Source organism: Heptranchias perlo, chromosome 1, assembly GCF_035084215.1.
Source record: "Heptranchias perlo isolate sHepPer1 chromosome 1, sHepPer1.hap1, whole genome shotgun sequence".
Taxonomy (NCBI): domain Eukaryota; kingdom Metazoa; phylum Chordata; class Chondrichthyes; order Hexanchiformes; family Hexanchidae; genus Heptranchias; species Heptranchias perlo.
The window spans coordinates 109,644,128-109,658,042 of record NC_090325.1 but is presented as its reverse complement, the minus strand read 5'-3'; the positions used below and the strand labels follow the sequence as shown (position 1 = coordinate 109,658,042).

The window sequence follows — 13,915 nt, the reverse complement described above, 5'->3', positions numbered from 1 at the left end:
TATCTCTGGATTTGATTCAGATTTATTTTTATTTTATGTTTTTAAACGATCTCTTCTGATGCCATCCCACCCCCCCCCCTCCCCTCCCCACTCTCTCTCTCCACCGACCCCTGCTGCGAGCTGCCATCCTGTGTCCCCGGGTGCAGTGCTGTCTCCGGCTGTGTTTCTTTGCCGTGAGGGTCGATCCTACCCGTCGGGGATACACGGATTGGGACAGGCTCTGTCTACCATTCCTCTCTAACTGCTCCTGTAAACTGTCCGGGAGCAGTCGGGGAAACCTGAAGGCCTCTCTCTCTCTCTGTGTGTGTGTGTGTAATTTTTTTCTCGGATTTTTTTTTAATCAGGGTGCAGAGTGCGAGTTGTCAACGCCTAGAGATGATTACAAAAAAAAAACCCCAAAACTCTTCAGATCTTTCTGGCGTTCTGCAACCACACCTTAGCTGAAGTCATTTAAGTGTTAAGATGAACTGATTCTGGATTGTTACCCAAATATGTGCGCGGAAGACTAATTATTATGTGCAATTTAATGAGTACATTCGAGTGAATTAGTATTTTTCCACACGCCAATTTTCGGTGTGTTATAGAAACATCATGAGGATGCTAACACGTTGAGGTGATTTAGTACTTGCCCCAAAACAATCCAAATAGGTTAATTTACGAAGAATAATTTATGCTTAATTCCGAACCAGTGAGCCAAATGTCAGTTAAATTTACCTCAAAAATATAGGTGCAGTATTCAGTCTGATACTGCAGTTGTGTTTGGATGAACAGTAGTAACATGATGCAGAGAGGCGGTAGCAGTGGGAAATTACTGTGCAGTTTATTACATGTACAGACACAAGGTTGTTTTCCGTTCTCTCTTGGCCGTTTAAAATAGGAAACAAGATTCTTAGCCAACACTGCATCAAATTCCAACTCTTTGTATTGCAAATCGTTAAATGAATTACATCCTGTAATTTAAACATAGTTTGACCATCACTTTGATGGATTCATGCTGCATAAAACCATGCAGTGTTTGTTGAAGTTAAAATAGTGCAATACTTAGCATTTTCAAGTACATAGAATGACTACAGTAAATTTTCGGTGTGGTGAGAGAAATAACTAGACAATGGGGGCTGGAAGAATCCTATTGCACAGCAGCCAAAAAAACTCTTCAGTAGGCTGGTAGAAAATGTAGTAGGACTTTAAACTACACAATGGGCAAGCTTTTGGTTTGGACTTTTTCCATGATGTCTGAATATGCTTCCATCACTGTACCGCAGTGTTGTGGAACATAATTTGGGGAAAACTGCTGGAATGGCAGCACAGGTTATCATAGTCTTTACAGGGACAAGAAGTATTTAAATTTAATCTGAATAGATTGGATTTCTTGTAAATTGCAATTTTTTATCCTTAACTAGATATATTAAATGTATGAGACATGTAAATATATGTACATACGAGATTTTGGGGAAAAATGATTATACACTTAATATTAGTCAGATGACTATGATGTATACCTTTCTTCTGCTCGCCCATTGTGCATTTGATGTGGTTGCTGGAATTTTTTTAAAAAGGAAATCACAAGATTTTATAGTCTTCCAAAGAATGATAAGATATATTTTTTTCACACAACTAACAGATCAGTGACATTTGCTAATTGTACCACGGGCATCAGAAAAACAATTTAATCTAACTGCAAGACCTATTACAGAGATCAGTAGATTTTCCTGGGGTAAATCCTTCTGTACCTGAAGGTTTTGGTGAGATTATTAAAGGACAAAGGTTCAGTCAGAGTGCACTAGGGCTGATTTGTTGAAGATTTTAACCATGGGGACAGGGACCAAGTTTTTACCCAACTTGGGTTATGATGTTCCTATTCCTGTAATTAAAAATATGTCCTATTGCTAAATGTTGTATGTGTGTTTGTGTGTATATATAGATATTTATAATTTATGGTTTAATATTATCAGCCCATAATGAAACAGTCTCCATGGAACAGCCACCAGAGCAGTGGCTGGAGTGCAGGAGTCTCTTGGGGAGGCATGCAGACAAGGGATCACCGCAGAACTGCAGGTGTAGGAATGCCGACAACCATGAACCAAATCTCTCCACTGAAGAAACCTTTCTCCAGTAATATTATAGCACCGCCCAAATTTCCTCGTTCAGCCCCAACACTGACACCAAAATCTTGGATCGAAGACAATGTTTTCAGGACGGACAACAATAGCAACACTCTGTTACCTTTACAGGTAAGAACAGGACATGCTGTTTTTTGGCATGCAAATAGTCAAAAATAAAATCCAGTCTACTGTATTTTCTTGAAGAGTATGTTTCATCAGAAATATTTTAAAAATTCTAACAAAAAAATGTCTACTATTTCATTCTATTTTCCTCCCCCCACCACCATATTTGTTTGAACAGTGAATGCCACTGAATTTTGAAGAATTTTCTTTGAGGATTATTGAGCTAGATGCTGTGAAGGAATTGAATTAAAATAGGAGGTACAATCATTAAATCAGAGTATTTTAGTGATGCTATGATTCCAGGTATCTGATGGCTTTTCTTGCAGTGTTGGGCTCAGTGGCTGTAGTTGGTATCCTGTTCCCTGTAACACCATACTAATAGTTAAAATCAGCAGAACTCTGCTAATGGCTCACTGAACAAATGCACAGCCCATTGTGGTGTACAGCCATACAGTCAAGGAAGGCCATAGGTTTGTTTTGCTAGTCTAGGTTGAGGAATTGGCCAGGGTTTCTGTCTGCTCGCTTCCCAGAAATCCCTTTTGGAAAGTGTGCACATTTTATTGAGTGAGGATGAAATCAGCTATGATGCTGTAATGGTGAATAGCCAGCCTGCTGATACTCATTGTCTAATCTTGCACATCAAGAATAGCCACTTGGGCAAGGTGCTGGGCCCTATGTAGCTGTACCACAGCATGCCTCGGTGACTTCAGGAGAAAAGGCAAGAAATCAACAAAGGCAAATGAACAAAAGAATGTGGATAATTTTGGTAAATTATTTATTTGGAACAATACAAGTCTACAGCCAAGAAGGAGGCCATTTGACCCTTTGTGTCTGTGCCGGTTCTTTGCTACAGCAATCCAAAACTAATTCCTCTGCTCTACCCTGCCCATAGCCCCGTACTTTAAAAATGCAGTCTGATTGTGAAACTTGTTCAAAAAGGGAGCTTTATGCATTATATTAAAAATGTATATTTAATGTACCTAGTACTTTTTTTTAAAAAATGAAGTTTAAAAATTTTAATGGGAAGCTGATTCAGTAACTGAGCTAGTGCAGCTTTGCTCCAACCCGTGTCTGATTCAGTTGGTGCAGTGACAGACGTGGTGGGTTCACTGTTGCACCTCGTTCTACAGTGTTGTCTCTAGGATTTGATGAAAGTGTAATGGTTAGTATGTGGAATTTTTATTTTGTCCATTGGAATTGTGTACAACAACTAGCAGTTGGTAGGAAAATAGAATGAAATAGTAGACATTTTCTTTGTTAGAATTTTTTAAATATTGCTGATGAAACATCTCAAATTCAATCACCACAAATTGTTCCGACCTGTAACGTACCTTTACAATTAAAATATTTAAAAAAAAAATAACCACCAATGTCAAATTAACACACATAGAGCTTTTTGTATAATTACTGTGGAGATCTGTGAGTGGTCTTATGCAAGGTGTTACATATATTTTCTGCTTTTGTGACCATGGCATTGGACGTAGAAAATCTTGGTGCAGAAAATATTTTTATTTGAGCCAGAAATTTAGAAAAGCGCATGTCTTTATATTAAACTGTACCTGTTTATACATTCCCTCCTAACTCATGCCATCCTTTCTTGTTTTAAAACACATCACAGAGAGACTGTCCACAATTGCTTCCCCTCCTCACTGTGACTATCCTCTGATCGAAAATGATTGCTATCCAACATCATCAATAATTGCTGCAACTCTGATTTTTTTTGAGCTTGTCACCCAGCTATTATAAATGAATTATGTTCTTATCTAAGTATTCTTAAACCTAAATATTATTTAAAAATTCACTCCTCTCTAAATTCTGTTTCTCACTTTTATGTTGGCCTAGATTATGGTGAAATAATGAAAGTGGTCAGCAACCTTAATTGCCAGATCATTATTAAATATACCAGAATTATTGTTTTAAAAAAAAATACTAATTACTAAAACAAATCTTGTTATTTAGATCTACATAAGTAAATGCCAAGGAAAGCTGAAATGTATCTTGTTCTTGCGACTATTTACTTTGAAACCCAATATAGGTATTCCTCGGTCACCATTATGTTAGGAGAATTGGAAAATATAAAACACTGGATAGCACCATTTTACTTAATTAATGTTGATAATCTACCTTGTGTTATGATGTAGAATTGTGCAGTATTGATATGAAATGAAGCATTGCCTGACAGATTTTGCAGTAAGAGGGTTGTAAATTGAGCTGTAATGGCAACCATATTACAATTAAGTATCGCTTCCCTCATTTACATATTTCTGTGCACTCGAGACAGTAATTTGTATGCTTTCATGACCCTTTTTGCATGGGTAAAGTCTTTGTGTTGTTTGCATAGAAATGGCACTTAATTTATTGGGTGATGATCAGAAATTGATTCATTTGCTACTTATTATGCTGAGCAGAGATTGGTTATAAACAGAAAGGAGATCTGGCAATATCTCGGGAAATTGTGTATGCCAGTCTGTGATTTTCTGTCTATTAATGGATAGAAAATTACAGGCTGGGTATCTTCAATTTTCTGAGATGCGCACCATGAGAGATCTGGATCACAGATTTGCTCCTGTGGTGACAGGTGACTGTTTCCTTGCTGTTAAAGCTCTCTGATCAACAAGAAAACTAAAAATAATCAATGTATATCTACCAAACCAAAACAAGCGCACTAGAGAAAATGTTCTTTCATCATTTTAAAGAAAACTTGTTGCTGTAATTAGAACATAAGTACATAAGAAATAGGAGCAGGAGTAGGCCAATCGGCCCCTCGAGCCTGTTCCGCCATTCAATAAGATCATGGCTGATCTGATTACTAACCTCAAATCTAAATTCATGTCCAATTTCCTGCCCGCTCCCCGTAACCCCTAATTCCCTTTACTTCTAGAATTGTATCATCTTATTTGTTCAGTTTCTTAATATTGACAACCATGTGACTCTGTCCATGATTATGCACTTTTTGTAGAAGTTGTAGCCTTCGGTGAATATTTGAGACTAATATTATATGTGAATCCTTCAGTCAGTCTTGCCTTTCATGAGCAGAAGTGTCATTAGCAGTCGGCTGATTTCTACCATCACCTAGGAGAATAATAGCTGTTTGAAATATTTGTTTTAATTTTAATTGATAAATTGAAGCTTCGATCACTTGGGATAACAATTCTCTTCTTCCCAAAGAAAGAAGTCGTCTGGGCAATCATTTTGGATCAGAATGGGCATCTGGTTATCAATAGAAGACTAAGATAATTATGGAAGGAGAGGTGGGGTAGTTTTGGAATTGGATATATATATATTATATTGGTACATGTTTAGGTTGGATTCCAGGAGACAAGTATAATTAAATTATTGATTTGATGGCTGTTCAGTAACCAGGATTAGTTAACACCATTAGCAATAAAATTGCCGGAAACAAATTGCACAGTCTGTGCTGAGGAAGCACATAATGCATTTTATTGGAAAATTGCTGCCTACACTCGCATATATAGTGTCACACTTTATTAGTTGGATCCCTACTTCCTAGCCAAAAAATGCTGAAAGATAATTGACCCGTATGTAAGACTCTCCATAAGTCACTGCAGAGTGGTGAAGTTTGATTTTAACGCATTCAGACTGTTCTGCCTTCTCCCACCACTGGAAAGGGAGCCAGATAGAGGCAAATGGCACTGGAGAGTTAAGAATGGACAGGAACTGGATTAGTGCACTACCCAAAGTGAGCTTTAGTACCATCCACCTCAATGACTTGTACATAAAACAACTCCACATCGATCAAACCCCAATTAGTGACCTTAATGTTTAGGTTTAAACTGCAACTATATCCATATGTACTGTTTAAAAAAGAAATATGAAGAATATCCGAGACGGTAACATTTCATATTCTTTAGTTGAGACCAACTGATGATGGTCAAGGGTTGCTGTTGTACTGATAGGGAAATATGAAAAGGCATTTTAAAACTTTGGAAGAGATATTTAGAACTGAAAGCTTTAAGAAAGTGTTATGCATTGAGGAGCAAGGAATTTTAAAAAATAAAATATGATGAACATGAGCTAATGAAACAGAGCATAGAAATGTTGGGATGAGGAACAAAAAGAAGCTGGCAAAAAAAGCGAGACAAAAGAAAATAACTAAGTGTGAGAGAAATAAGAAGAGAATGTTATATATGGGGTAGTGTGAGGTGATGCATTTTGGGAGGGAAAACAGAGAATGGGAGTATATACTCAATGGCAAGATGAAGATTGTGGAGGAACAGAAACCCAGGGGTTCAAATATGTAGGTCCTTGAAGGTGTGAGTGCAGGTAGATAGATAAAGCCATAGAAAGGTCAGAAGAATTTTAGATTTTATAAATAGGCGTATAGACTACAAGATTTAATTTATGCAAAACATTGGTTAGACCACAGAGTTGTGTTCAGTTTTGGGTGCCCACATTATAGAAAGGACGTTAAAAGTTAGAGAGAACATACACTGAAAATGCACCAAGATAATACCGGGGAAGGGGGGGGTGGGGAGTGGAATTATAGTTATGAGGGGTGACTTGCGATTCTGAGACTATTTCCAGTGATGCAGAAAAGACTTAATAGAGGTTTTACAATTCTGAATGGCTTTGAAAGGGTGACTAGGGAAAGATCTTCCTCTGATTGGAGGGTCTGTACTGAGAGTTCATCAATTAAAATAGTCAGTGAGAGTGAGGGGAGAGGTTAGGAGAAATTTCTTTACTCAGAGAGTGGCTCTAGCACAGTGTGTAATTGAGGAAGAGACCATTGCATCTTTTAAAGGTAAAGTGAAAACGACATTTGAAGCAGAAGAAAATACAGCGTTATGGGAAGAGAACAGGGCAATGGGATTTGTTTTTGATTGCTTTAACAAAGAGCTGGCACAAACATGGTGGGCCAAGCAATCTCCTGTGCTATATACTCTTGTGGATCTATTTTACTCTGGCTAAATATTTCAATACATTCTATTTGATAGTTTTAAAATTGCTTCTCCACATCATCTGCCGATGAGTTTACTATTACTACCGAGACTCGTTCCAAGTCTCTTTTTGTACTAATTTTACTCCATTTGTTGAATAGTAAGTCACATTTATTCCCAATGTGCAATATTTTAAAATGTAACAAATTTTATTTGTCTGCCCAATTGTGTAACTGATCTTTATTACTTCTGCAAGTTTTAAACTGCTTCCTCTATCTCTATTGCTCTGCCTTAATGTCAGCAAATTTGACAAGCTTACAATTGGTTTAGACACCTAGGTCTACACCAAAGTAAGGTTTGACATTCGCACCATAGTTCCCAGTGGACCTGAATCCACAGCAAAAACTGCCCATAATTCAACACTGAAATTGTAATATAAATTGGAAACTAGGGTCTAAGCACTGACCCCTGCAGAAATCCACTCAACACCGTCCTCCCAATCTGATAGTACTCATGAGTACTTTGCTTCCTATTTTGTTAGATAAAGTCTTACCACATGTCCTTTAGTTTATCAGAAGTCTTTCATAGAGAACTTGTCAAAAACTTTCTGAAAGTCCAAATAAATCATGTCATAGGGGGAGTTCAATTATCTACTTTGTAGCATCCTCAGAATCGACAAGGAAGTTTGCCAGATAGGAACTTTTGCTTCTATACCATAAGCTAGTTGCAAAGTAAAGCTTCAACTCTGCTGCGGCTTCTGAGTACTCTATTGCCTTAATGTGATTTGATTTTTTTTTTCATTACCTACATCTTTATGGCCCTTCCTGCTGACATTACAAACGTAGTGTTGAATTATTGGCAGTTTGTGTTGTGAACCCGGGTCCACTGGGAACTGACTTGAGAATATTGAACTTTATTTTTATGTTAGACCTTTTATAGCTGATAAAAGACTTTCACCCCATTAATGTTTGCCGTTTTGGACACATCCTAGAGTTGGAAGCATATGCTTACGTGAGTACACATAAATCAGTACATATTTGGTGACTTGATGTTTTTATTATTCAGATTGAACAAAATATGGCTACCATATGATTGCTACTATACTCAATATTATACTATACAATGTGATACTATTCAATACTATACTCTGTGGATTTAAGTTACTGCATGCTGAAGCACCAGTATCATATAGAAGTTGATCTTAGGACATGTGAATGGAGCAATTAAGGCAGAGTGGGAGTAAATTAGGTTTCCAGATGAAAAGTCTGTTAAATTGATAAGTCAGATATATCAATCATGTATATTTTTCATTGCTGTATATAGTCCCACTCTGTTTGCAGCAACAATTCAAATGTGTAACAGGGAAGGGGCGTGGGGGTGCTCTGGGTTAATATGTTGACGTTTGGATTTGAATCCAGCCAGATTGATGGTATGAAAGTCTGCTCTCTCTTTGTGACGATTCGTATGTTCATGCGTACTGTGGAATATGAAGTGAGTTTGGATAGCTTTAACTCCATTCCTAGTAAATCTATGTCTGCAGCACAATATTACCTACAATTTGGCAAAATGTTGATTTCACTCTTAAGGATTATAATAACTGCTGGTGTAGGAAGTAAAAAACATTTGCACTGTTGTGCAATAGGTCGCTCTTCTGTGACAGGTTAATGAATAAGAGGGGAAGATATTTTTGGTTGCTGCATATTAGTGAGCAGATTTCCTTCGTTCACTATTTCTAGCAATATCATTGATGTGTTCTAAAAGAATAGCTAGAAATAATAATGTAGAAGAGCATTCTGGAAGCAGTACCAGGAAATGAGGTACCAACCTGGTGAAGCTACAACACAGCACTACATGCATGCTGAACAGCGGAAGCAGCATTCTATAGACAGAGCTAAGTGATCCCTCAACCAACGAATCAGATCAAAGTTCTGAAGTCCTGCCGCATCCATTCGTGAATGGTGGTGGATCATTAAACAACTAACGAGAGGAGGAGGCTCTGTGAACATCTCCAACCTCAATGCTGGTGGGGCCCAGCATGTGAGTGCAAACGACAAGGCCGAAGCATTTGCAAACATCTTCAGCCGGACGTGCCGAGTGGATGACCCTGCTCGGCCTCCTCCTGAGCTCCCCACCATCACGGATCCCAGTCTTAAGCCAATTCGATTCACTCCACGTGACATCAGGAAATGGCTGAGTGCACTGGACACAACAAAGGCTACGGGCCCTGATAATATCCCAGCTGCAGTGCTGAAGACCTGTCCTCTGGAACTAGCCGCACCTCTAGCCAAGCTGTTTCAGAAAACTATGACCTGACGTTGTGGAAAATTGCCCAGGTATGTTCTGTCCACAAAAAGCAGGACAAATCCAACCCAGCCAGTTACCATCCTATTAGCCTACTCTCAATCATCAGCAAAGTGATGGAAGGAGTCACCAACAGTACTATCAAGTGGCACTTACTTACCAATAACCTGCATGCTATTGCTCAGTTCGGGTTTCGTCAGGATCACTTGACTCCAGAGCTCAATACAGTCTTGGTCCAAATATGGACAAAAATGCTGAATTCCAGAGGTGAGAGTGACTGCCCTTGATATCAAGGCAGCATTTGACTGAGTGTGGCACCAAGGAGCCCTGGTAAAACTGAAGTGAGTGGGAATCAGGGGGGAAACTCTCCAGTGGTTGGAGTTATATCTAACACAAAGGAAGATGGTAGTGGTAGATGGAGACCAACCATCTCAGCTCCAGGACCATTGTTATTGGAGTTTCTCAGGGCAGTGTCCTAGGCTCAACTATCTTCAGCTGCTTCCAGCTCAATGTGATCCCAGGCTGCTTCAGTGCTAATAAGTCATTGTCCCTGGTAAAACTATTTAGCATAATACCCCTGTTCATAAAAACGCCCAACTCGTTGTGAACAGTACCAGTATGTAGTTAGAAATTCTTATGAAATGACATCCCTCAATGGCTTAATGGTTAAATGTGTTGCATGTTATGACACTAAGCAATACACATTGGAATCTGAGTCTCAGTCTCTGGTCTATGCTGAGTTAATCAATTGTAGCTGATGGGGAGCTTCAATTCATCTCGGCTACTTTGGGTTGTGGAGGGAAAAAAATTGGCCAGCATTCTAAGTGCTATTTGGTATGCAGCAACATGTACTGGAATTGTAAGGATAGGATTGAGTTGGTGTCCGGCTCTGATTAACTAACTAGCCAACACCATGCACACGAAGCATGGTCATTTAGGCAAGATGCTGGTGGATCACTGATGTGGAGGTGTACCCTACCATGGCTTGCTTCCTTAAAAAGATGAAGGGTGGGGTTAGGACGATGGAATTGGTGCAGCTGTACTGTATCTCCTGATAAGGTATACTTAGATTGCCACTGGTGAGTCATGACTGATCACCTGCCAGCTGAAGGGAATTGAGATTAAAGGGTCGATATCCCTAAAGAAGGCTGGCACTTAATTGAAATACTAGGCCAGTGAATCATCATTTTCAAAATAATTTGAATGCATAGATAGTTGTCTGCAGGGAAGGAATCCTGTTTAAGTTGTATGCAGAAATACCTGGACATTTGATAACGAACAGACATCAGACAGAAAAGTTTTTATATTTTTGTATTGCTTCCACCTTCTATGGATATAGTTTTGTATATCTTCTGTGGCGTTACTCAGTATGAGAAGGAGCATACAGTGTTTTAGAAAGAAAGACCTTGCATTTATATAGCGTCTTTCATGACCTCAAGGCGTCGCAAAGCATTTTAAAGCCAATGAAGTACTTTTGAAGTTTAGTCACTGTTGTAATGTAGGAAATACAGCAGCCAATTAGAACAATGGGTGTGGGGGAAAGCAAGGTCCCAAGTTTATTTGCTTGTGGGGGGGTGGAGAGGAGAGATGGGATGGTGGCCCATATGCTGTCTGGTGAGGGAAGGGAGGCAGAAAAAATAATTCTCAATGGAGGTTGTTGTGGGAGGGAGAAAGGGTGCTTGCACCCATGGATGGAAGGACTGTTTGGTGTGCGCTGGCCGTGGTGAACAGAGGTCAGTGTGAAATTGCCGCTTGGGGATGGGGGGGAAGGTGATCAAAATATTGCTTGCTGGTTGGAGAGTATTCTGAAATTCTGCTCTGGGAGGGTGGTAGCTATGGTATGTCAACATGTTGGGGTCAGGGACCAAAATTCTGCTGTTTGGAGTCCAGGTAGAAATCATTCTCACTTAGGTGGGGGAGAGAAAGTTGCTGAATTATTGGGTGGAACAAAGGGAGTTTTTTTGCTTTCCAAGCTAGGGCAGTGGTTTAAACTAAGCTGGGAAACTATAGGTTGCTATTACTTTATTAAATTAATAACTTAAACTAGATAAATGAATTAGTTAATAAAACTAAAAATATCGAGTGAATAAAAACTTTAACTAATTAAATATATAAAACAAGATTAGATAGGGATGGCAAGGCAGATGGTGTGTCGTAACTGCAGCATGTGGGAGTTGGTGGAGACCAGCGAGATCCCGAGCAACCACATCTGCAGTAAGTGTCTGCAACTCGAGGAACTTCAGCTCAGAGTTGTTGAGCTGGAGTCCACGCTGCAGACATTGCGATGCATCAGGAAGGGGGAGAGTTATCTGGATACTTTGATCCAGGAGGCAGCCACACCCCTTAGGTTAGGTAGGAGTTTAGATTTGGTCAGGGACAGGAGGAAGTGACTGCGAGTCAGGCAGGTATGGGGACCCAGGATGCAGTGATGGAGGAGCCTTAGCCCTTGACCTTGTCCAACAGGTACAAGGTACTTGCTACCTGTGTGGATGAGAACAAAGACTGCAGGGAGGAAGGGCAATTTGACCCTGGCACTGTGGTACAGGAGGCCATTCAAGTGGGGGGAGTAAAAAGGAATGTGGTAGTGTTAGGGTATAGTATAGTCAGGGGGATAGATACTGTTCTTTGCAGCCGCGACTGGGAGTCCCGAAGGCTGTGTTGGCTGCCCGACGCCAGGGTTAAGGGCATCTCCTTGCTACTAGCGAAGAACTTGAAGCATGAGAGGGAGGATCGAGCTGTCGTGGTCCACGTAGGAACCAACAACATAGGTAGAACTATGAATGAGGTTCTGCTGAGGGAGTTTGAGGAGCAAGGGTCCAAATTAATAAGCAGGATATCAAAGGCAGCGATCTCTGGATTACTACCTGAGCCAAGTGCAAATTGGCATAGGGTCAAACAGATCAGAGAGTTAAATGCGTGGCTCAAAGAGTGGTGTGGGAGACTGGGGTTTCGATTCATGGGGCACTGGCACCAGTGCTGGGAAAAGAGGGAGCTGCTCCGTTGGGACGGGCTCCACTTAAACCAGGCTGGGACCAGTGTCCTGGCGAATCGAATAACTAGGGCGGTAGATACGGCTTTAAACTTAAAATGTGGGGTGGGGGGGAGGGTTCAGGTAAGGGTAAATTTATAAATCTAAAGAGAAAAGTCAAGGCCGTAGAGCAGTGTAGCGATTTGGGTAAAGATGAGCAGAGTGTGTCAGGAAGGGACAGAGAGTTTAATGGTAATAGTGTATCAGTGAATAAGGTCAAATCAGGGAAAAATAGTAAAATGTTAAAATGAAAGGCGTTTTATCTGAATGCATGAAACATTCGTAACAAGATAAACAAATTAATGGCACAAATAGAGGTAAATGGGTTTGATCTGGTAGCCATTACTGAGATGTGGTTACAAGGTGACCAAGGTTGGGAACTAAATATTCCAGGGTACTTGACTTTTCGAAAAGATAGACAAAATGGAAAAGGAAGGGGGATAGCCCTGATAATAAAGGATGTCATAAAGACAGTGGTGAGAAAGGATCTTGGCTTGGAAGAACAGGAAGTAGAATCAATATGGGTGGAAATAAGAAATAACAAGGGGCAGAAAACGCTGGTGGGAGTAGTTTATAGGCCCCCTAATAGTAGTTATATTGTTGGACAGAGTATTGATCAAGAAATAAGAGGAACTTGTAACAAAGGTAATGCTTTAATCTTCATATAGACTGGGCAAATTAAATTGGCAAAAGTAGTTTGGGGGACGAGTTCATGGAATGCATTCCAGACATTTTCCTAGTGCAATACCTAGAGTCATAAAACCAAACGGGAAAAGTGATCCATCCGTGGCTAACTAAAGATGTTAAGGATAGTATTAGATTAAAAGAAGAAGCTTTTAACGTTGCCAAGAACAGTAGTAAGCCTAAGGATTGGGAGAGTTTTAGGAACCAGCAAAGGATGACCAAAACATTGATAAAAAGGGAGAATATAGAATATGAGAATAAACTAACAAGAAATATAAAAACAGATTGTAAGAGCTTCTACAAGTATGTAAAAAGGAAGAGATTAGCTGAAGTAAATGTGGGTCCCTTAGAGACAGAGACAGGAGAAATTATAAAGGGAAATCAGGAAATGGTAGAGACATTAAACAAATATTTTGTATCTGTCTTCACAGTAGAAAACACAAAAAACATACCAGAAATAGTGGGGCACCAAGAGTCTAATGAGAGGAGCTTGAAGTAATTAATATTAGTAAAGAAAAAGTACCGGAGAAATTAAAGGGACTAAAAGCTGACAAATCCCCTGGACCTGATGACCTACATGTGAGGGTTCTAAGAGGTGGCTGCAGAGATAGTGGATGCATTTGTTGTGATCTTCTAAAATTCCATAGATTCTAGAACAGTCCCTGTGCATTGGAAGTTAGTAAATGTAACACTGCTATTCAAGAAAGGAGGGAGAGAGAAAACACAGAAGTACAGGCCAGTTAGCCTGATTTCAATAGTCAGGAAAATGCTGGAATCCA

At 39.7% G+C, this 13,915-nt stretch overlaps 1 protein-coding gene across 2 annotated transcripts in view; it reads left to right on the top strand.

The window, feature by feature from the left end:
* LOC137324823 (cytoplasmic polyadenylation element-binding protein 2-like) overlaps positions 1 to 13,915 on the top strand; it is a 117,139-nt gene that overhangs the window by 1,316 nt on the left and 101,908 nt on the right. For both annotated transcript variants that reach the window (XM_067989560.1, XM_067989552.1), the window contains exon 2: positions 1,953 to 2,231. In XM_067989560.1, the coding sequence (XP_067845661.1) occupies positions 1,953 to 2,231 (279 nt within the window). The remainder of the gene's footprint in view (positions 1 to 1,952; positions 2,232 to 13,915) is intronic.